The sequence below is a fragment of the Agrilus planipennis genome, unplaced genomic scaffold (genome assembly GCF_000699045.2).
Source record: "Agrilus planipennis isolate EAB-ADULT unplaced genomic scaffold, Apla_2.0 scaffold30, whole genome shotgun sequence".
NCBI classification, from domain to species: Eukaryota; Metazoa; Arthropoda; class Insecta; order Coleoptera; family Buprestidae; genus Agrilus; species Agrilus planipennis.
Genome location: NW_020438923.1, coordinates 1,855,666 through 1,880,041, shown reverse-complemented (window position 1 = coordinate 1,880,041; position 24,376 = coordinate 1,855,666). Strand labels below are relative to the sequence as shown.

General features: G+C 39.6%; 1 protein-coding gene across 5 annotated transcripts in view; it reads right to left on the bottom strand.

Annotated features, from left to right (window-relative positions):
• Positions 1-24,376, bottom strand: part of LOC108732345 (hormone receptor 4) — a 62,882-nt gene continuing 38,506 nt past the window's right edge. For 3 of the 5 annotated variants that reach the window (XM_018463094.1, XM_018463096.1, XM_018463097.1), the window contains 6 exons: positions 6,425-6,529; positions 3,360-4,856; positions 2,019-2,785; positions 1,725-1,917; positions 1,099-1,238; positions 248-328 (listed from right to left, as the gene is read on the bottom strand). In XM_018463094.1, coding sequence (XP_018318596.1) covers positions 248-328; positions 1,099-1,238; positions 1,725-1,917; positions 2,019-2,785; positions 3,360-4,856; positions 6,425-6,529 — 2,783 coding nt within the window. Of the gene's footprint in view, positions 329-1,098; positions 1,239-1,724; positions 1,918-2,018; positions 2,786-3,359; positions 4,857-6,424; positions 6,530-15,831; positions 16,339-24,376 lie in introns of those variants that run through there. The other 2 variants (XM_018463095.1, XM_018463093.1) reach the window with 2 other exon arrangements.

Sequence of the window (24,376 nt, the reverse complement as noted above, 5' to 3'; positions counted from 1 at the left end):
AAGCCGTTATACTTTTTTTTTTTCATCTCAAATAGACTAAAGGAATTTAAGAGCACCTTGCCTTTGTATCATGTGTAATAGTTAACTTTTTCACTATCGTGTGAACGGTTTTTGTTTTTTTGTTTGTATTCATTTGTTTGGCTCCCGAAGTCCCTGATAAAAATCTCTATGTCTCGATATTTACAATAATAAAGCCAGGAACTTCAGGAGACCCTATCTTTTCTCATGTCGAGCATAAGTCTTGATACTATCTCTGGATCGCAGAGTTGAGAAGAAAAGGAACATAGAACATTTTACTTTCTAGTAGAAGTGCCGCAGCGGACTGCACCTGCAAAATGGTAAAATTAACTGTCGTTTATTAAAAACAGAAGACAAACAATCTCAACTGCGTTCGCGTCGATATCGATGTGACGTATTCAGGAACGTTACGTCATCTTCGTTAAGAGATCGATTGCCTAATGATGTCAGATCTCCACTGACGCTTTATTAATTGAAATTTACCGATTCACACAAACGTTTGATTGTCGAATTTAGTAAAAACAAAAGAAAGAAGAAATAAAAACAGGTGTCGCAAAACTAGAAGAACAGTAGTGACATTTGAAAAGCAACAATTGCAATATTTTACTCAAGCATTTTTTTTGAAAAAATTGAAAAACTCCGAGCCTATGGCAACATTGCCGTCGTGTGACGACCGGAGACGAACCGTTCGTAACTGTTCTGCTAACTCGACAGAAGGTGCGACAAACAGTTCCGCGATGTGCTAAAGCTTCGCGGTACCGTACATGCAAAGTTTGGATGTTTTTCTCCAATTAATTTTGAAACTTGTAGTTGTTATTATTATTGAGGTAAGAATAACGAAGTCATTAAAATATTGCTAAGGTCATTAACTTTGGCATTGCCCATCAAATAACCACATGTCCATTTGATTTTCGAAAGTTTACTAATTACTCAAGACAGAAGCAATTAAAAATGCACCAACTGAATTTGGACACAAAGTCACGTTGAAATTCTGACCTAGGAGACATGTTCTGTTTCTGGGATCAATGGCAAATTTCGCACTTCACACCCGCACAAAAACAATAAAAAACCTTTTCTTACCTCTGGTAACCTAAAGAGCAATTCTTGAAACCTGGTGGGTTGATCAGGATAAACATGCTGGGTGTATGCTCTCAGACAGGTCATGTATCTCTCCTGGATCCCTTCCAATTCCATATTACTAATATTAATTCCGGGCCGCCCTGTCGAATTAGTATTAAGCGTAAGTAAATGTTCTAGTCCAAAACTTGACGTTAGTACCTAAGACTACATCAGTTCGTTGAGTGTGCGGAGGTTTTTCAAAAATTTTAAAGAAGAAACGAGGTCACCTGACCTCCAGCGCAATTAATTCGTTAAAAATACTAGTAGTGATTTAGTATGACCTTCCGCCTGATACTTGAGTATATTTTTGAAATTCTGAATGTGTATTTGATTAATTAACTTCTAGTTTTTTAAGTTAATGAAAACACTATCTGCCAAGGTTAGATCGGTGTCAGTGCAGCAATTAAAATTATCATTTAGGGTCCGATAGGTACTGCAATTCGTTCAAAAACCATAACACAAATGTCTATGCAATAAATTTACATTATTAGCTGCTGCCTTTGTAAAATTCCCTTGTACTATTGTATTACTTAAGACGTTTATTAAGGGGGATGAGTGGTGGTGGGTGTGTATGTCCTTAATCTCACCTTGATTTAACATGGTTATGACTTTAAGGCACACATACTCCTCCATCGTCAGTTTGATCCGTCGAAACATCATCGTGACGTGTGTAATTTTTTCGACCATGAGCCCGACATCTTGACGCAGCTGGTCCATCGTGATGGGCCTGCCCATCATTGACGTCAGACAGTTTTGTAAAGTACACAAGTTCTTATTCACCTGAAAGTAGTAAAAAGTTTTGTTGGGCATGTAAGCCTCATGGTTTAAGGGGAGTTAGGAAGCTCGCAAGATTTCGGGAGTTCTAAAGGAGAACAACTTACCTCTTGCGTAAAGTCTGGCTCTAGGATGCCCCCCGCGAGTTGTTCCGCGGTGGTGGTTTCAGACGGCGAAGGCACAGTCTTCTGAGGTCCATGGATGGCCTGATATGCTGACGTAGTAAGCACGAGTAGCTCGTGCCACTTGTGCGTCAAGAGACGGGTGTGCACCTCGACCGGAAGTTCCAGATAGAAGGGCAGCCGTTTCGTCCATTGCACCAGCTTGTATACTATCGAATCGCCGATTTGACAAAGTTTCTCGCTCAGATCCGACTTGTGATCGAGAAGATCGTCGAGATTCTGAAGCGTCGCGATGTCCTGGAACTCGTCGCAATCGATCAACGTTTGAATCATAGAGTGAGTGTATTCGATCGAGAAGTGACGATCCCTGGAGCTGCTTACGGCGCTGTCGAGCCTCTGGCGGAGGTGCACCACCTCGCTGGGGTTCGTCAGAGCAGTCTTTAGGATAGTGCCGTTTCCTAGTTGAGGTAGGGCGCCGCCTCCGCCAGCGGTGCTGCCGCTACCCGTCCCTCCACCCATTCCTCCCGCACCTCCCATGGCGTGCTCGCTCTTCAACTGGAGGACTTCGCTCTTCAGTTGGAGGACCGTGGCTCCCACGGGAGTCGCCGTGCCCCCTTTGTCCATTCCGGTGGATTTCTGTTGAGCCTGCTGCTGTTTATTGGTCGACTTCTTGTGTTTCTTGTATTTGACTTTGTACAAGTTGTAAACGGCACCGCTGTTACGACCCCCCGGCATCCGATCTTCCCGAACCGCTGAAAATGCCACGTTACGTATTCAATAACTAAATAATGACCACCAGGAATTATTATCTAGGGGCAAATACGTCTTCACGTCCAATTTAAATTTAATAGTGTGCCTATCATTTGACAAAGGAAAAGACCGGAAGTTTAAACGTAACTTGAACGATAATTTACAAGTCTCTTCCTCGAAGGCGTTGAGATAAATCAAGCAAAATCCTTAAAAAAAACGTTACATGTGCCAAGATGCTTAGATTCGTTCGCTTTTTATGCACTAACACGGAAAAAAGAAGAAAAAAAAACGCCTACACGACGACTGAGGCACGCATATTAACGGAGAAGGTCAAAGTCGTAATGAAACAAGCATTCAGAAAATAAAGCAACGTCCTCATTGCACATTTGCGCTATAAGGTTGCTGACAATGGCTCCGTGGAAGTTCAGCGCGTATAGCATTTTATACAACATGTTATGTATTACACCGACGGACTACCGACCACCGCTGCCCACATACCAAGTGCAAGTGTACACGTTGCAACATTAACTCTAACTAATTACTCAATGAAATCGGCCGTTGCTGATAAAATCTTACCTTGGAGCACCATGCCCTGCTCGATGCATTTCTTGAACCGGCAGTACTGGCATCGGTTACGTTGCGCCTTCGTGATCTCGCAGTTCCCATCGGCGACGCACGTGTACACCCTCCTGTTCTGAACCGTCCTTTTGAAGAAACCTTTGCATCCCTCGCACGTGATGATGCCGTAGTGGAGACCTGTCGCTTTGTCTTCGCATATCATGCATATCATCGGCTGCTCTTCCTCTTCCGTCGTTTGTTCGGCCGTCACTGCGCCCCCGAAGATATTGGTCGTCGACGGGTCCGTGGTGCCCAGCGACCTCGCGTCTATCTTCGAACCGACATACATAAGAGACGTCGGTGCCAAAGTGGTGGACGTGAGGTTGAGGGCGTGCATTTGTTGGTTGGCTGGCAACTGACTTATGTCTCCCGCCCACAGTCTTTCCATGTTCAAGGGCACGTTATTAAAATGAGATAGGGGAGAGGTGACGCCTGGCGCACTTCGAACGGTGCCTGCGGCCGTCACGATCTTGCCGGCCGCAGGTCTTTCTCTCTCCTGGCCGAGGTTCAGGAGCATCTGGGCTGCGTTCTCTTCGGGATTGGAGCACGTGGAACTCGCTCCGCTACCGGTGCTCCAGTTGGACGTGGAACCGTGCAACTGGGGATCCAGTAACGGCGGAGCCACGTTCAGTGGTGGCTGAGACCATATCATAGTTCTCACTCCGCCCGCTTCTCCCATTATCACAGTAGGAGTGGATCGGATCATTCCACTCGATCCCATCCGTTGACCGGGACTAGGGCTTTTCGGTTCGATGAGAGCCGGCGAACCCAAGTTCCCTCCAATTATTTCGGGCTTGACGCCGTTTATCCTCGAATTCTGTAGCCAAAGTTGGTTTTGTATCACGACGGCCTGGGGTGACGATATGACGCCGACGGTTGTGCAAGGCGCCAGGGTGGTTTGCATGGTCATCGTGGATGTTAGTGGAGGCGGTAGATGTAACGACGAGCTGGTCACAGGCGACATAGTTAATGGACTTTGAGGTGCTGATTTCGTGACGGCCGGCCGACCCGGCGAACTGTGCGGCCTCGGCGGAGGGGACGATTCTTCGTTGGAGATCTGACGCACGGGTGGACTCTGGGATCGGATAACGGACAGAGGTCGGATCACGCTGGTTTTCCCGTTTCCTCCGCCGCCGCCGCCGCCGTCGAACACACTGGGACCCTCGACGCACGTCATCGAAGTTTCATTCGGTTCCATTTTAAGCAGTCGTCGTGGAGGCGCCGATTCCACGCACGTCATCCCTGTATCCGAACCGCCAATGTCCGTTTTGATTGTTCTTCGGTGTGTCGCTTCTATGCACGTCATCCCCGTGGTATCCATCCCCGTTTCCACCTTGAGCATCCGTCGGGGCGTTGAGTCGGGACTCGGCGGACAGGCGCTCACCTCGGACATTTTGGGCGACGGGGGGCTGACGATATCCGGCGAAGATGTGCTGGTGTCAGCTACCGACTCGCCTATAATCGGACAGATAGAATGCCTAGAAGTAGATTGTAATGAAAAGTGCAAAAACACATTTTGCTCAGTCTGACGAGGGAGTAAGAATGATAATGCTGTTATTATGAATCTAACTGAATGACGATGGATGTTCTTGGAGAACTGATTGCAGCATTAGATTTATTAATTCAGCAAGAATTTTAATGACACACGCTCACATTAACGTAAATAAAGATAAATATCCGCATATTCCGCGAGTAACGAGTGGAGATAGAACAAAATATTTCGATTAGCGCAGCAATTAGAGAGTGTCTATGGTACAATATCATCATCATCATCATCATTGCGATTTGTTGCGAGAAGTCCATTTGAATAAGTAAGGCGAAGGGTATCTCGGGTCAGTGCCCTTTCTTTAACGAGACCTTCGCGCGGATACTGAAGGTTACCTGTTCCTTTCAGTGCAATTTATGGATTCTTTCGAGCAAGCAAACAGAAACGGAACTCTGGCAAAAACGGTAACCTTTGAACGAAAGTCAGAAAGAGACAGACCGATGATAGTTATAATTGCTAGGAGTGTTTCTATCGCGTCTCACGCGTTGTTTTTAATTCAATCCAAGCATAAATTAAGTGTTGGTAATGCAATAAGAAATAATGCAATGCATTGACGCATGTAATGGAAACGAGCAAGCATTCCATCTGGAAAGATTTCGTCTAGAGGCGAACACCGGAATTCATTCTATTATGCAATTTAGTTTTTATTTTTTTTTTTTCGGATCCTGTGTACATATGGTGAGATTACACATACTTGAGGTTGTCGCGAAAAGAAAAATCATCGGATAACATTAGAATGTCGCCGGGCATCTTCTCAGAACAAACACCTGCCTAGGAAATATTAGACCTAGTGCCAGAAATAACGGGGCCATTCAACTACGCGAAGGACGTAAGCACCTTGAGGTGTGTGTAAACGTTAGAAATGTCTGTGCATGTGTTCACGCGAACTGCCGTAAACTTTGGCAGAATGACTTCATACAATTCGCCTACACGCATTTATTTACTGCAAAACAAATAGATAAATACATTTATACTGTTTGCTGGATCTCCATATTTCTCAATTAATATTTAGCTGCCGTGGGAGACGTAAAATGCAAGGGATCCTAATATATACAGGACGATCATCAGCGGGAGAGGATATGTCTTAATTCCACTGCAAGAAAGTTGGCAACGTAATACGTTTTCTCCCGCAGCGCCGTTAGAAAAGAGTACAAGTATGACTTATACCTGGGCAAATTAATATGGTCTCGTTATTGAGCAGACCTGAACCTTGAAAGTGCATAAGTACAATTCTTTAACACGACGTATACTGGCAAGGGTCAGTTCAATTATAAAAGCGCAAATTATTATTATTGCTTTGCTGCTAATTTATGTATTAACATTGCTTTTTTTATTCGCTCGTTTTGTGCATGACGCTTTTGTTATTGTTGTCATTGGAGCAATTGTTTATGTTTCGAATATTCGTTCAAAAAAAATGCCGCCAATCCGATTCTGCGAGTTGTGTTGTTTTGAATATGGCGTCGTTTTAGTGGCTTACCGTCACTGCTGCATCTAGAATCCACTTTCCTCCTTTTCAGCTTCAGGTCTTGGAAAAGGCTCATTTTGTCGAGCTCACACGGAGTTCGGGTGAAGGTCATAATTCCTGGGGAAACAAGAAAGAAAATGATGTTAGAAATACGTTTTTTTTTATGTGCCTTATAACCTTGCACATCTTTCATCGACTCTAAACAGGTTATTGAGACTAGAGGTTATTCAGCCCAGAATGGGCCTCATTCTTCTGCTTTCCAATTGTATACCAAATTTAAGTACATGCATTCTAATTGCTATTATTAGACGTACAAATTGGAATCATTGCTTTGCTGGAAATGTAAATAATTAATACAATGCAATAGCCATTGTCGAAATATCATTCATTCGTTGAGATACCGACTATGTAACTAACGATAAGTTCAAGACAAGAGATTGACCCAAATTTGAGTCGATGATGTAACATGTTTTGATGCTGCTTCTTCTATATTTTTATACATGCATACAGTAACTGAACGACCATTGCTCTGTACATCTCAGCTCAGTTTGCTGAACGAAATGGAGGAGATTATGCGAAACGAAAAAGATTCAAACAGAAACTTTCCAATTCCGATAACAGTGCGGAAGTGATAGAAAAAATGAGCTAGGAAGTATAGCAGTTTTCACATAAATAAGAAATGGTCAATGCCAGATAGTAGCCACGTCATGTGTCATAATATATTATAAAAACCACACCGGTCAAGATCGTTCAAAAGGGCAAAACACTATCGAACTGACAATAAATGATTTATTGCCCCTTTCACTGTTAGGCGAATTCAAATAATTCGTATGAACATTCAAACCCATGGGAGAAAAAGTTGCGCAACTTTCGCAAGTAGTAGATGATTTAAGACCGTTTTTAACCCCATACAAAAAGATGTTCCCAAAATCCCATGGAAATCCCATAGGATCAAAAGCATTTTGCGATTACAAGTGCAGAAACCGTTTAAATGATTTTGTGACAAACGCACCTACATCACCTATCAGCATGCAAAGCCTGATAAAAATATTTTTAGAGTCACACCTCGTGATGACAATCTGTTGTCACACGCTTGTGTCCGTGCCTTCATTCATGTGTTGTACGTTCGCGTACGACATCCATCCTACTTGATATTTACTTATTATTCATTTACGAGTGTTTTTGGTTGGTGCAGTCGACGATAAAAAAAGCACGTATCGCCAGGTCCCGCCTTACTGCATTCACAAGCGCGTCTATTGCTGCTACTGCTTATCTACGAGAGCTTTCTCGGTTCCGGAATTGTGTAACAATTTTTTCATTGTGATGGTCAGGTTTTACGTATGTACAGGGCGGTTGAAATGGTCGGAACATAAATAAGTAAGTGCAAGATAGCAGTGAAAGAATACTGGAGTAACCAAGAGATGTAAGGGTTGCGATAGTCATCGGAATGGCATATCAGAATTGAAATGTTCAAAAGATTAGGAGAATTAGAAGTTGCAAGTAGCACATTAAGAAGCAATGATTAAAAGTTGCAATGATGACATAAGAGAAGCTTCCTCGTCTGTTTCCAGTAAATATATTTGGCTTTGACTTTAGGGCTAAATGTCTGCGCACGTTAAAATAAATAAGAATTAATATTGTTGTTGTTCCTAGGTTATAAAAATTGTGGAAAATAAGCGCATTAAACGCTAACCTTGGTATTTGTCGTAATGTTGTTTGGTTCAACGCCCACAAATTGCATTTGCCATTATTATTGCAATTGGTTATTAATACACTAATGTACACTATACTCTGAACACTGCGCCACCTGTATCTTAACTATTTCGCTTTTTAATAAAGGCCAAGTAGATATTTTAACCATGATATTTTATATTTATGTCGACGATGGAGCAGGTTCATTGTCCGTGGGGGTTTTTTTATATCTAACAATTTTTCTTGTTGAAGAAGAAACTGACAAGACAGTAGAATGGTAAAAAAAGTCTTTTGCAATGTGATCATATCGTAAACCATTCCATGACTGTTGTGTATGACGTGTAAATACGGAAACAGGTACGACACATATTATGAATATGTGTTAGATTTCGAGGTCGATGGGTGATGTTCTTCACAACGGAGACAGTGTACTTGTCCGACAGTGAAATCAAAAACGAATCCGGCAACCTGAACCTCAACCATGAAAAACAAGCATTTTTGTTTCCGCGTCTCATAATGAAATTACTCATTGGAGCACATTCTGCGACAAAAAAAATATTCAATGTTATTGACGCAAGAGCAATTGCCAGTGTTAGTCTTTCTGAAATAATCTATGATACAGTATCTATAAAAAAAACCTTTAGTTACAAAATACCTTGACTATATTTAAAATGTTTCCCTGGGTTATCGTATGCTGTTATACAGTTCTACGCGTTTTGTAGAAATGTTAAGCACTGACCTCAACTATTTCACGCATGTTAATCCTAGTGAGCGTATTCCCTGCTGTAAATAATTTCTAGTAATATTATTTAACCTGTCTCATTAATATTTCAACATTTACAGGATCGTAAAGCTATTTTAAATGTCTACAGACATAAAATGATTTAATTTCTTTCCCTAAAAATATAGTAGGGGCTCATCGTACAACGGCTCTAAAAATAAGAAGATCCAAAAACCACATCCCAACCAAGAATTATGGAAAAGGATTCCAACACTTCCAGTTCCAGATATATATGTGTAATATAGATTTTGTAAAAATAAAGTTTTTCAAATTGAAACGCATTCATCCATGACCTTACCCACTGCGGTTGCAATTATGACAAGTCATATGAGATCACTTGTCATGAGTTGATTCTAATTAATAAATAAATATGGATGAGTGTAAATACAGTGACATACGTGTGTGTGTGTGTGTGTAGATATATCCCATCGCCAGTTTCCTTCTCGATCTTCGTCACGAAATTAAACAAAGACGATGGTTAGTATATAGAGATACTAACTAATACAGTGATGTGTGTGTATATATTGTATCAGACTCGTTTGTTTGTGTACTCAAGGCTGTTTGCCTGCTTAAGTTAGGTCAGTAGTACCACAGACAGGCGTAGTTGAAATATCGGCCTAGCTGACTTGCTTTTGTTATCGAGGGCAGCAATAAGAAGTAAAAAGTAATCGTACGCCACTGGCTCGTGTGGGATACGTTTTACGTCATAGTCCGGCAAGGTCTCTATTAAAATTATTTGCAGTAAATCTACACAGGACGATCGCAATCTATTGGCAAGAGTTTGAGAATGATCGTTAATATCGATCGGTATCCTTTACTCATTAAGGATTCCAAAGAAAACAATAAGGAAACAGAAGGATCCATTTGTAGAAAGAATCATGACATATGTCCCATCTTGACTACATAAGTTAATGATTGCCACAAGTATAAATAGAAATTATTGTGTATGTGCTAGCAAAATTATTTTAACGCCTTCCTGCCGCACCACCACATAAAATAATGTATTGTGACAATTACGTAAAAGTCAACAAACACATTACGAGGATTATGTTACATCTAGCTATTTGTGCGAGTTAGTGTCCGCGTGTAAGTGTGTATTATATTATGTATAGGCTTCGCACGAAAACTCGCGAGCCGCGCGCGTTCGAAGGCCGTTGGTGCTGTTTTAAGTTAGGTCAGTAGTGTCAGAGACGTGGCATTGGGGCATTACTACCGCTCCGCTAGCTTTGCCTTGCGACCGCTACCTCTGCTTACGTCTCCCCGTTCCTCAATTGCGGAAAACCAGCGGCGGGTCGTCATCCGCAGTTGGGAGATCGTGTGTAATGCTGGCCAATAATAATTAAAGAGACGCAAGACAGCTAAGGAGAAATTAATATTTCGATGTGAGTAGTGGCTGGTGGCACCTGTACTTCCTCGTCTCTTCCTAAAATAGCTTGATGTAACCGTTCCACTTTACCAAATCGTCTTCAGGTCCAAGTGCACGTCCCGTTTCTATTTCAGTATTTTTAAAAGTATTATTACTTCAAGGATAACGGATCGTCGACGGCACAAAATGCACGTCCTTAACAACATCCTTTGGACTTATAAATAGAGTAAGGCGGGCTTTCGGGAGAACGACGTTAACGCATCATCGAAAAAGGCAACCGTCGTCGGTTGTTCCGCATTCTTATCGGCGCTTCAAATGTTGTAATTGAACTGATAAAGGATGCGAGTAACATCGCCCGTTGCATATCCTGCATCAGGATTAGTAGAACAGTGACGTCTTAAACTTCGAATAAGTTGTGAAGCGCAAGAATTGATGTGCTTCAGAAACAAATATGGCATAGGACATAAGCAACATGAAACTATGCTAGGAAGATACTACCTCATTTGTTGGAACACATCAACCCGGAAAAGAATGTGAATATATATACCTAATGATAGAACCAGAAGAAACATTTGAAAATGCCACAAATGGATAGTCCTTATGCGACACAAAAGAACAATACAGGAAGATGTGGATCGTTTCTTAATTGATTCAGTCTTCCGGCTGTCACCATTTAGTGGATGAGAAAAGAATTATTCACCAATTACATATTTATATATTTGCATACAGCGCGTTTTTGTAAATTTAAATTAGTTAGAAACAAAAACAAAGTCAATTGCGTTGTCGTTTTACGTACATATATGTGTATACTATACCTGGTGCGCTCTCTCGTCGTTTGTTTTTTGTTTTCAAGGTGGCAAAAGACAGCAATGACAATGAATTGTTCGTTCACGTAATTGTGACGAAAATAAAGAAGGAAGAAAAGAGCGCATTATCCAGTCATTCCATTTTTCACCTTGGTGCTGATGACCTTAACAAGGAACGTATTTTGATCGCGTGGGGCCCCCTTCGATTTTACTAGCACTAGTCGTAAAACGAAATTTTTGCTATGGACGCGGACAAACTACTCGATGAAAATTAGACCCAAATTATGGTAGATATAAAAAATATGCAAAAGAAACTGAAGATAGTTTTCTAAAGAATGCACTAGATCTAAGAAGTAGGCAATGACAGTCTATTGTAATTACAAATCCTGATTGACGAATCAGAGTCCTTGGACTTTACTATCCAGGAATACAGATGTCGACCAAGCAATCTCGCTTCCTTATTAATTAATCATTCAAATTGTCTTCTGAATCGGCTCGACGCATATTAAGAACATGAAGATAATTTTCAATCGTATAGGACAATTAATTATTAAACTATTTTCTATTGTAAATGACAACAAGCTTCGAAATTTTGACGAATTATGTGCCTAAAGATCAATTCCAGTTAAAAATGGATGGATTGTATTTGATTGTAAAAAAATCGATAACCGAATTCGTTATCAGTTGTCAAACATTTCGAACTGTATTGCCATCTCTTACGACCTGTTCAATCACTGACGAAATACTTTTAATTGCAAATCGCAAGAGCAATAATTACTTAATTATTATTATTTTAATTCTTCGTATGTTGGGTGCATCGCGTTTCAAAGACTCTACACGAAGTTTGGCTGGATATGTTTTGAAGATAACCTTTAGCATTAATAGGTTTGACATCGAAATATCAATGTGATTCAAGTTTATCTACATATTGATCGCATATTTCACCAAATCCGTTGCAAGCCACTTGCTTTGCTCCGAGAATGCTCCAATAATTTTTGGAATTCCGTAGATCTGATGGTAAAGTTGGAATCGTTATCTACACGATCACCTCAAATTATAGGTGTCACAGATAATATACCCTAAAAGCCTTTCCTCGACGAAGAATGTGCCCAAAATATCACCCTCTAACTCTAAAACTTGTAGTCCGAAAAGTCTAACACGTTTCGAACAATTGGAGGATTTAGTAAATGTTTCAAGAAAAATAAAATGACGTCTTGTTTTCGTTCCAGGATTAAGTAATTTTTGGGAAACATTTGTGAGGGATTATACTTCCGCGTTGTACGAAAAGTTTCGAATCTCGCTGGTATTTTTGGTAGGCAGAATGTCGAAATATTCCCTGGCATCGACAGAGATTCGGTTGTAAAATAGATGAGCCTAGCACAAAGTATATTATGTTAGCGCAAAAACGCCTTGAACATCGATTATATTATATACTCATCGTAGTCCTTCACCAGAGTACATTACACTTACAACAGTTTATTTTTATGCAACCTTCTATTAACGCAACAATATAATTAGAAGGAGCACGTATTACAGCTAATTTGCGCTATGAAATACGTAAATGTGTGTATGTATTGAATACGAATTATTATCTGAAACACCAGCGAAACATTTCCTGAGGTTTTATCGATGTAAACAGTTTTATTGGCGTGAAATTCAAAACGAGAATTCGAAAAGAATATTTTTCCTTTCAACGTTAGTTTCCAATATAATCAAACCTTAATAGAAACTGAGGTGACTGAGTACTAATAATAGTGATAATCCAGGATTATTACCCACAACTGGAAATGCATCGTCTATTTTTTCTAATATAGGAAATGTTGTCAATAAGACCTGCCAATTGGGTCGAAAATAACGACTGCTGTATATCTAACGACTTTAATTTTATCTTCCGGTTCGGTTCATAAATAGATCGGATCCGATCACATGAAATGGTCCCAATGGGATCCAATATCCATCCGGAAGACCATAGGGAGTTTCCATTTTTACAATCCCATTCTATAAGTGTTACACCATAAAATTAGTTAGCCGTAAAATGTGGCAGCAGGAAAAAAAAAAGAAAATGCGCTTGACATAAAACAAGTTTTATTTATTTCGAACTTAAAACTTCGACGAAACGTTGACATATAATAACAACGACAAGTTCATTAGCCCTCCGGACTATTTTTACGATATTAATTGCTCACCTCTATGTTGTATGGAGCTGGAAGGCGTGAGAGGTGTACGTACATCTAGGTACGTTTGCAAGACAGACAGAACATAATTAACCTGTCGTTAAAGACGGGTGTCAACCCCCTTTTACGAGCTAAAGTAAAATTTATTATTGACTTACGCTCTTAAATTTACCGGAAGACTTCACAGACTAACAGGATGGGTTTGTGTATAATTTTGAAAAAGCTAATGGGTATTAAAGCTTTACAAAAGCATAATTAATTTGGATTAATGGCCACAATACATTTGGAAAAGGCATGGAGACACTAAATTAGACACCGCCAGTGTCTTCTAAAGAGATTTTGTGCAGAAATCAATAAGATCGATCGGATGAAGAATCCCAGAAATTAGCCGATCTATGTAAGAGAACTAACACAATAGACTTGTGTGTAAAACGGAGAAAAATAACGAGTACTTAGCATGCCTCTATACACTAAGGATTGCGCTGGGTGAAAAGGCTGTAGGAAGAATCTTAGAAATGAACCGAGAAACGTTCGGTTTGACCAGAGATTACTAATGTTTCAATAATCTTGCATAATCTAATACAACTTTTACTTAGAGGACGTACTGAAGAAACAAAGCAAAATTAATGTTTATAACATTCTATATGTCAGCAATTTAACCTTGATTACTTCTCGAAGACCTGTGTATCATTGTTATAGTCAAGGTATTGTGTTCATTTACCTTCGTGAGGACTGTAACTATTGATAATAATGGCTTATGGACAATACATACTTTGAGATTACATTAAACTCAGTCTCGAAATAACGAAAATTCCTACTAGGAATACGACTTCATCCATGAATGACACTAAGGTATTCATTCGTACCTAACCAGACAAGTGCAACCAGGATTTAGATTTCAATAGTTGCATAGATAGGTAGATAGTTAGATAGCAATTCATGGGCGGAGGCGCGATTTCAATTAAAGGAGTTCTGAAAAAAAGAAGCAACGCCTAGGTCTTCAAGGATACTTCCTTGCAATTATTTAATTATCCCAGCTACTCCAGGTGTTACGTAAGCAGAGAAGCAGCGTCTTATGAAAGAATGTTTAGTCTGGAAGATAGAACAATAAAAATTGAGTACGCCCATGCATGGATGTGTTTTCTGAGTAGATAGCTCTACAAAAAAGTTCCGTGTCTAGCCTGCATATCGCGAAAAGGAGTAAACAAGTGATGATGCGATATCTTATCTTGTCAGGCTAATTTTTTGCATCTTAACAACTGGGCCAAATAAACTATAATAAACTTTTCGAGCATCAGCGAAGTGACAACAAAACAAAACTTTTTAAAAAAAAAACGTTTAGCCCCTACGGTGCCTTACGGGAAATATGGATGTTACTGTTCTTTTTTGAGCGAGTGGCAACCCAGTAATCAATTGTTTCGTTTTTTTTACAACTCGGCGTAACAATTGCACACTTACGAAACGAGTTAAATTTTATCTCTGTTGTACATTTCGAGCAAACAGCGAACAATTCGAGCGGACACAGTGTTCGTAGGCTAGATAACTTAACTGCGTCACCGTAAAAGTAGTTCAACAACAAAATCGTAACGCGTTTCAGGGTATTAACCTTCCTTACTTTCTAATTTTCGGCAACCATGGGCGTATCGACAGACTGTCATATTTTTTTTTTATGTACATTATCATTTTATTTCCGTAGTTTCAATTGTATCATTTTTCGTACACTTAACACCGGAAGCTCTCACCGACATCTTTAATTCTATTGTTATCGCGTTCTTATGTAATTTAAGATGAATATAGAAAGGAGAGTCCTCTAAGGAAATGCACAAGTAATGATTAATGTTGCGAAGCAGCGGGCAACTGATTGTTGTTTGTTTGTATTAGTAGATTTTTTATGGTAGTGCCTACCTCTATAACGAACTTTTTTTGCGGTAGTCGAAACTTTTCGGAGAACATTCTGCTGGTGACGTAAGCGTTTGCTTACGGAACGAGGTAATAATAATAATAATAATAATTGTAAATAGTTACAAACACAATTATAATAATTTGCTGCGGAAGGTTAATTGCTTTGGGGTAGGTTAGTTTCGAAATAAAATTGTTTATTTTTCTTGATGGAAAAAGTGTTTCAATATTACGTAATCCGTTCAGGTGTATCTGATTGTCTTTTGCTTCTGGAGAAAGATCAGGTGTCAATTGTCGCGTTTTATTTTTATGTAGATGTGCGTGAGTGCAGAAACAAATCCAAACGATTGGCATCAGACGTCGAAAAAAGTGAAACGCGCGGTTTACCTGCGATGTTTCCGCGCTGCTATGCGGCAAAAGTGAAAGTCTCAAACTTTCGAATTACGTGTAGCCGGCGGTGTCTGTTACCTGACCATAATAACGGTATTACATACGCGCTCTTTACTACCTGTTCCTGTATGTCGGATTCGCGAGAGAGCGAAAGACACAATACGACAACCACGACTGACTGTTACGCCACCTGTTGCCGCAGACCAGATTTCCTTCGTGCGATTCTTTGCAAAATTCGAATTTGCGAAAATGAGAAGAATCGACAACACTTATAGTATGTTAACGATAACAACACTCCTTGTTGCACTCACCTAGTGACGACATTTTCGCCCATCCATCTGACGGAAACGGCGCTCACTAGGACTCTCTCTGTTGAGACGGAGCCGCTTCCTGGATCGCTCCTTTTCGATCACTATTACTTTCGTCGCAGGATCACCCGATCATCTGGACTTTGATTCTCTCTCGTGCTCCACGATATTACCGAACGTGACGCGGCGGCAACGGAGCCAATTCCATTTTTCAAGAAAGGACGATACGATTCACAATATAATCCTTCTGTAGTAGATGATTAAAAGTAAAGAAGTAAACTAACTAGACGGACGCTGCTGATCTTTTTTGAGTCGACGTATGCTGAAAGCGCGCCAGCGATCAACGGCGCGACGAAGTGCAGTAGCGGCCGTAGTACGAGAGAGTTATTGTTGTTTTGGTTGTTGATGTTGTTGGCGAAGAACGAAAGCGGCAGTGGCGCAGACCGCGCGAGGTAACGGTAAAAGTTGTACTACGGTTACAGCTATTCGGTGCTGCGGGTTTGACCAGGTATAAAGTAGGCCACTAACTAGTCGTACGGCCGTACGGAATAGAGTTGCATACCAGCAAGCGGCAGGCAGCGCCGAGTGGGGCACAAACTAGATACTATGGCCGCTTGGCAACGTTGCACGACGGCGCCTTCAAGTGAAGAACTAATAATCAACCAACTTTGTACTACTGTTATGTGTGCGAAGTCTCTCGCGTCCGTGTGGCGACGCTCGTTGGTGAAAGTTGCCCAAATTCGCATCGGCCGCACGAAATTCGGTGGACGCGAGTCCGGGTGTGAGGAAGGTCTCGGGCACACTTGACTCGACGAACTTGCCACCGAAAAAAAGGCCGAATTGTTATGGGAACGACCGCCGATTCGGTGCCTTTTTCGGGGACAAGGTCCTCTCGACAACTGACCGTAATCTCTCGCTTTACTCTTGAAACTAATAGCAGCACACCCTCAGGAGACGATCATTGTCGAAACAAACGATTAAGGAAAGGAGAATCCTTTAGAAGAGTCAATTTTGAAATATCCAAAGAGAACTCCAAATCATCTGAGAAATCCGTTAGAACGATCTATTAATACTCTGAGAAATCTCTAGATCTTCTAAGAAATCCGTTTGAAAGATCTTTGAATACTCTGAGAAATCTGTAGATCTTCTGAGAAATCCGTTTGAAAGATCTTTGAATATTCTGAGAAATCTCTAGATCTCCTGAGAAATCCGTTTGAAAGATATTTGAATACCCNGCATTTTCTGTATATTTCTCATTTATGCACCTGAAACTCTAACGTTTTCAACGCAGTTTCAAGCACTAACCAGGGGAGATAATTATAAACATGCAACACCGCATTTTCTGTATATTTCTCATTTATGCACCTGAAACTCTAACGTTTTCAACGCAGTTTCAAGCAGTAACCAGGGGAGATAATTATAAACATGCAACACCGCATTTTCTGTATATTTCTCATTTATGCACCTGAAACTCTAACGTTTTCAACGCAGTTTCAAGCAGTAACCAGGGGAGATAATTATAAACATGCAACACCGCATTTTCTGTATATTTCTCATTTATGCACCTGAAACTCTAACGTTTTCAACGCAGTTTCAAGCACTAACCAGGGGAGATAATTATAAACATGCAACACCGCATTTTCTGTATATTTCTCATTTATGCACCTGAAACTCTAACGTTTTCAACGCAGTTTCAAGCAGTAACCAGGGGAGATAATTATAAACATGCAACACCGCATTTTCTGTATATTTCTCATTTATGCACCTGAAACTCTAACGTTTTCAACGCAGTTTCAAGCAGTAACCAGGGGAGATAATTATAAACATGCAACACCGCATTTTCTGTATATTTCTCATTTATGCACCTGAAACTCTAACGTTTTCAACGCAGTTTCAAGCACTAACCAGGGGAGATAATTATAAACATGCAACACCGCATTTTCTGTATATTTCTCATTTATGCACCTGAAACTCTAACGTTTTCAACGCAGTTTCAAGCAGTAACCAGGGGAGATAATTATAAACATGCAACACCGCATTTTCTGTATATTTCTCATTTATGCACCTGAAACTCTAACGTTTTCAACGCAGTTTCAAGCAGTAACCAGGGGAGATAATTATAAACATGCAACACCGCATTTTCTGTATATTTCTCATTTATGCACCTGAAACTCTAACGTTTTCAACGCAGTTTCAAGCACTAACCAGGGGAGATAATTATAAACATGCAACACCGCATTTTCTGTATATTTCTCATTTATGCACCTGAAACTCTAACGTTTTCAACGCAGTTTCAAGCAGTAACCAGGGGAGATAATTATAAACATGCAACACCGCATTTTCTGTATATTTCTCATTTATGCACCTGAAACTCTAACGTTTTCAACGCAGTTTCAAGCAGTAACCAGGGGAGATAATTATAAACATGCAACACCGCATTTTCTGTATATTTCTCATTTATGCACCTGAAACTCTAACGTTTTCAACGCAGTTTCAAGCACTAACCAGGGGAGATAATTATAAACATGCAACACCGCATTTTCTGTATATTTCTCATTTATGCACCTGAAACTCTAACGTTTTCAACGCAGTTTCAAGCAGTAACCAGGGGAGATAATTATAAACATGCAACACCGCATTTTCTGTATATTTCTCATTTATGCACCTGAAACTCTAACGTTTTCAACGCAGTTTCAAGCAGTAACCAGGGGAGATAATTATAAACATGCAACACCGCATTTTCTGTATATTTCTCATTTATGCACCTGAAACTCTAACGTTTTCAACGCAGTTTCAAGCACTAACCAGGGGAGATAATTATAAACATGCAACACCGCATTTTCTGTATATTTCTCATTTATGCACCTGAAACTCTAACGTTTTCAACGCAGTTTCAAGCAGTAACCAGGGGAGATAATTATAAACATGCAACACCGCATTTTCTGTATATTTCTCATTTATGCACCTGAAACTCTAACGTTTTCAACGCAGTTTCAAGCAGTAACCAGGGGAGATAATTATAAACATGCAACACCGCATTTTCTGTATATTTCTCATTTATGCACCTGAAACTCTAACGTTTTCAACGCAGTTTCAAGCACTAACCAGGGGAGATAATTATAAACATGCAACACCGCATTTTCTGTATATTTCTCATTTATGCACCTGAAACTCTAACGTTTTCAACGCAGTTTCAAGCAGTAACCAGGGGAGATAATTATAAACATGCAACACCGCATTTTCTGTATATTTCTCATTTATGCACCTGAAACTCTAACGTTTTCAACGCAGTTTCAAGCAGTAACCAGGGGAGATAATTATAAACATGCAACACCGCATTTTCTGTATATTTCTCATTTATGCACCTGAAACTCTAACGTTTTCAACGCAGTTTCAAGCACTAACCAGGGGAGATAATTATAAACATGCAACACCGCATTTTCTGTATATTTCTCATTTATGCACCTGAAACTCTAACGTTTTCAACGCAGTTTCAAGCAGTAACCAGGGGAGATAATTATAAACATGCAACACCGCATTTTCTGTATATTTCTCATTTATGCACCTGAAACTCTAACGTTTTCAACGCAGTTTCAAGCAGTAACCAGGGGAGATAATTATAAACATGCAACACCGCATTTTCTGTATATTTCTCATTTATGCACCTGAAACTCTAACGTTTTCAACGCAGTTTCAAGCACTAACCAGGGGAGATAATTATAAACATGCAACACCGCATTTTCTGTATATTTCTCATTTATGCACCTGAAACTCTAACGTTTTCAACGCAGTTTCAAGCAGTAACCAGGGGAGATAATTATAAACATGCAACACCGCATTTTCTGTATATTTCTCATTTATGCACCTGAAACTCTAACGTTTTCAACGCAGTTTCAAGCAGTAACCAGGGGAGATAATTATAAACATGCAACACCGCATTTTCTGTATATTTCTCATTTATGCACCTGAAACTCTAACGTTTTCAACGCAGTTTCAAGCACTAACCAGGGGAGATAATTATAAACATGCAACACCGCATTTTCTGTATATTTCTCATTTATGCACCTGAAACTCTAACGTTTTCAACGCAGTTTCAAGCAGTAACCAGGGGAGATAATTATAAACATGCAACACCGCATTTTCTGTATATTTCTCATTTATGCACCTGAAACTCTAACGTTTTCAACGCAGTTTCAAGCAGTAACCAGGGGAGATAATTATAAACATGCAACACCGCATTTTCTGTATATTTCTCATTTATGCACCTGAAACTCTAACGTTTTCAACGCAGTTTCAAGCACTAACCAGGGGAGATAATTATAAACATGCAACACCGCATTTTCTGTATATTTCTCATTTATGCACCTGAAACTCTAACGTTTTCAACGCAGTTTCAAGCAGTAACCAGGGGAGATAATTATAAACATGCAACACCGCATTTTCTGTATATTTCTCATTTATGCACCTGAAACTCTAACGTTTTCAACGCAGTTTCAAGCAGTAACCAGGGGAGATAATTATAAACATGCAACACCGCATTTTCTGTATATTTCTCATTTATGCACCTGAAACTCTAACGTTTTCAACGCAGTTTCAAGCACTAACCAGGGGAGATAATTATAAACATGCAACACCGCATTTTCTGTATATTTCTCATTTATGCACCTGAAACTCTAACGTTTTCAACGCAGTTTCAAGCAGTAACCAGGGGAGATAATTATAAACATGCAACACCGCATTTTCTGTATATTTCTCATTTATGCACCTGAAACTCTAACGTTTTCAACGCAGTTTCAAGCAGTAACCAGGGGAGATAATTATAAACATGCAACACCGCATTTTCTGTATATTTCTCATTTATGCACCTGAAACTCTAACGTTTTCAACGCAGTTTCAAGCACTAACCAGGGGAGATAATTATAAACATGCAACACCGCATTTTCTGTATATTTCTCATTTATGCACCTGAAACTCTAACGTTTTCAACGCAGTTTCAAGCAGTAACCAGGGGAGATAATTATAAACATGCAACACCGCATTTTCTGTATATTTCTCATTTATGCACCTGAAACTCTAACGTTTTCAACGCAGTTTCAAGCAGTAACCAGGGGAGATAATTATAAACATGCAACACCGCATTTTCTGTATATTTCTCATTTATGCACCTGAAACTCTAACGTTTTCAACGCAGTTTCAAGCACTAACCAGGGGAGATAATTATAAACATGCAACACCGCATTTTCTGTATATTTCTCATTTATGCACCTGAAACTCTAACGTTTTCAACGCAGTTTCAAGCAGTAACCAGGGGAGATAATTATAAACATGCAACACCGCATTTTCTGTATATTTCTCATTTATGCACCTGAAACTCTAACGTTTTCAACGCAGTTTCAAGCAGTAACCAGGGGAGATAATTATAAACATGCAACACCGCATTTTCTGTATATTTCTCATTTATGCACCTGAAACTCTAACGTTTTCAACGCAGTTTCAAGCACTAACCAGGGGAGATAATTATAAACATGCAACACCGCATTTTCTGTATATTTCTCATTTATGCACCTGAAACTCTAACGTTTTCAACGCAGTTTCAAGCAGTAACCAGGGGAGATAATTATAAACATGCAACACCGCATTTTCTGTATATTTCTCATTTATGCACCTGAAACTCTAACGTTTTCAACGCAGTTTCAAGCAGTAACCAGGGGAGATAATTATAAACATGCAACACCGCATTTTCTGTATATTTCTCATTTATGCACCTGAAACTCTAACGTTTTCAACGCAGTTTCAAGCACTAACCAGGGGAGATAATTATAAACATGCAACACCGCATTTTCTGTATATTTCTCATTTATGCACCTGAAACTCTAACGTTTTCAACGCAGTTTCAAGCAGTAACCAGGGGAGATAATTATAAACATGCAACACCGCATTTTCTGTATATTTCTCATTTATGCACCTGAAACTCTAACGTTTTCAACGCAGTTTCAAGCAGTAACCAGGGGAGATAATTATAAACATGCAACACCGCATTTTCTGTATATTTCTCATTTATGCACCTGAAACTCTAACGTTTTCAACGCAGTTTCAAGCACTAACCAGGGGAGATAATTATAAACATGCAACACCGCATTTTCTGTATATTTCTCATTTATGCACCTGAAACTCTAACGTTTTCAACGCAGTTTCAAGCAGTAACCAGGGGAGATAATTATAAACATGCAACACCGCATTTTCTGTATATTTCTCATTTATGCACCTGAAACTCTAACGTTTTCAACGCAGTTTCAAGCAGTAACCAGGGGAGATAATTATAAACATGCAACACCGCATTTTCTGTATATTTCTCATTTATGCACCTGAAACTCTAACGTTTTCAACGCAGTTTCAAGCACTAACCAGGGGAGATAATTATAAACATGCAACACCGCATTTTCTGTATATTTCTCATTTATGCACCTGAAACTCTAACGTTTTCAACGCAGTTTCAAGCAGTAACCAGGGGAGATAATTATAAACATGCAACACCGCATTTTCTGTATATTTCTCATTTATGCACCTGAAACTCTAACGTTTTCAACGCAGTTTCAAGCAGTAACCAGGGGAGATAATTATAAACATGCAACACCGCATTTTCTGTATATTTCTCATTTATGCACCTGAAACTCTAACGTTTTCAACGCAGTTTCAAGCACTAACCAGGGGAGATAATTATAAACATGCAACACCGCATTTTCTGTATATTTCTCATTTATGCACCTGAAACTCTAACGTTTTCAACGCAGTTTCAAGCAGTAACCAGGGGAGATAATTATAAACATGCAACACCGCATTTTCTGTATATTTCTCATTTATGCACCTGAAACTCTAACGTTTTCAACGCAGTTTCAAGCAGTAACCAGGGGAGATAATTATAAACATGCAACACCGCATTTTCTGTATATTTCTCATTTATGCACCTGAAACTCTAACGTTTTCAACGCAGTTTCAAGCACTAACCAGGGGAGATAATTATAAACATGCAACACCGCATTTTCTGTATATTTCTCATTTATGCACCTGAAACTCTAACGTTTTCAACGCAGTTTCAAGCAGTAACCAGGGGAGATAATTATAAACATGCAACACCGCATTTTCTGTATATTTCTCATTTATGCACCTGAAACTCTAACGTTTTCAACGCAGTTTCAAGCAGTAACCAGGGGAGATAATTATAAACATGCAACACCGCATTTTCTGTATATTTCTCATTTATGCACCTGAAACTCTAACGTTTTCAACGCAGTTTCAAGCACTAACCAGGGGAGATAATTATAAACATGCAACACCGCATTTTCTGTATATTTCTCATTTATGCACCTGAAACTCTAACGTTTTCAACGCAGTTTCAAGCAGTAACCAGGGGAGATAATTATAAACATGCAACACCGCATTTTCTGTATATTTCTCATTTATGCACCTGAAACTCTAACGTTTTCAACGCAGTTTCAAGCAGTAACCAGGGGAGATAATTATAAACATGCAACACCGCATTTTCTGTATATTTCTCATTTATGCACCTGAAACTCTAACGTTTTCAACGCAGTTTCAAGCACTAACCAGGGGAGATAATTATAAACATGCAACACCGCATTTTCTGTATATTTCTCATTTATGCACCTGAAACTCTAACGTTTTCAACGCAGTTTCAAGCAGTAACCAGGGGAGATAATTATAAACATGCAACACCGCATTTTCTGTATATTTCTCATTTATGCACCTGAAACTCTAACGTTTTCAACGCAGTTTCAAGCAGTAACCAGGGGAGATAATTATAAACATGCAACACCGCATTTTCTGTATATTTCTCATTTATGCACCTGAAACTCTAACGTTTTCAACGCAGTTTCAAGCACTAACCAGGGGAGATAATTATAAACATGCAACACCGCATTTTCTGTATATTTCTCATTTATGCACCTGAAACTCTAACGTTTTCAACGCAGTTTCAAGCAGTAACCAGGGGAGATAATTATAAACATGCAACACCGCATTTTCTGTATATTTCTCATTTATGCACCTGAAACTCTAACGTTTTCAACGCAGTTTCAAGCAGTAACCAGGGGAGATAATTATAAACATGCAACACCGCATTTTCTGTATATTTCTCATTTATGCACCTGAAACTCTAACGTTTTCAACGCAGTTTCAAGCACTAACCAGGGGAGATAATTATAAACATGCAACACCGCATTTTCTGTATATTTCTCATTTATGCACCTGAAACTCTAACGTTTTCAACGCAGTTTCAAGCAGTAACCAGGGGAGATAATTATAAACATGCAACACCGCATTTTCTGTATATTTCTCATTTATGCACCTGAAACTCTAACGTTTTCAACGCAGTTTCAAGCAGTAACCAGGGGAGATAATTATAAACATGCAACACCGCATTTTCTGTATATTTCTCATTTATGCACCTGAAACTCTAACGTTTTCAACGCAGTTTCAAGCACTAACCAGGGGAGATAATTATAAACATGCAACACCGCATTTTCTGTAT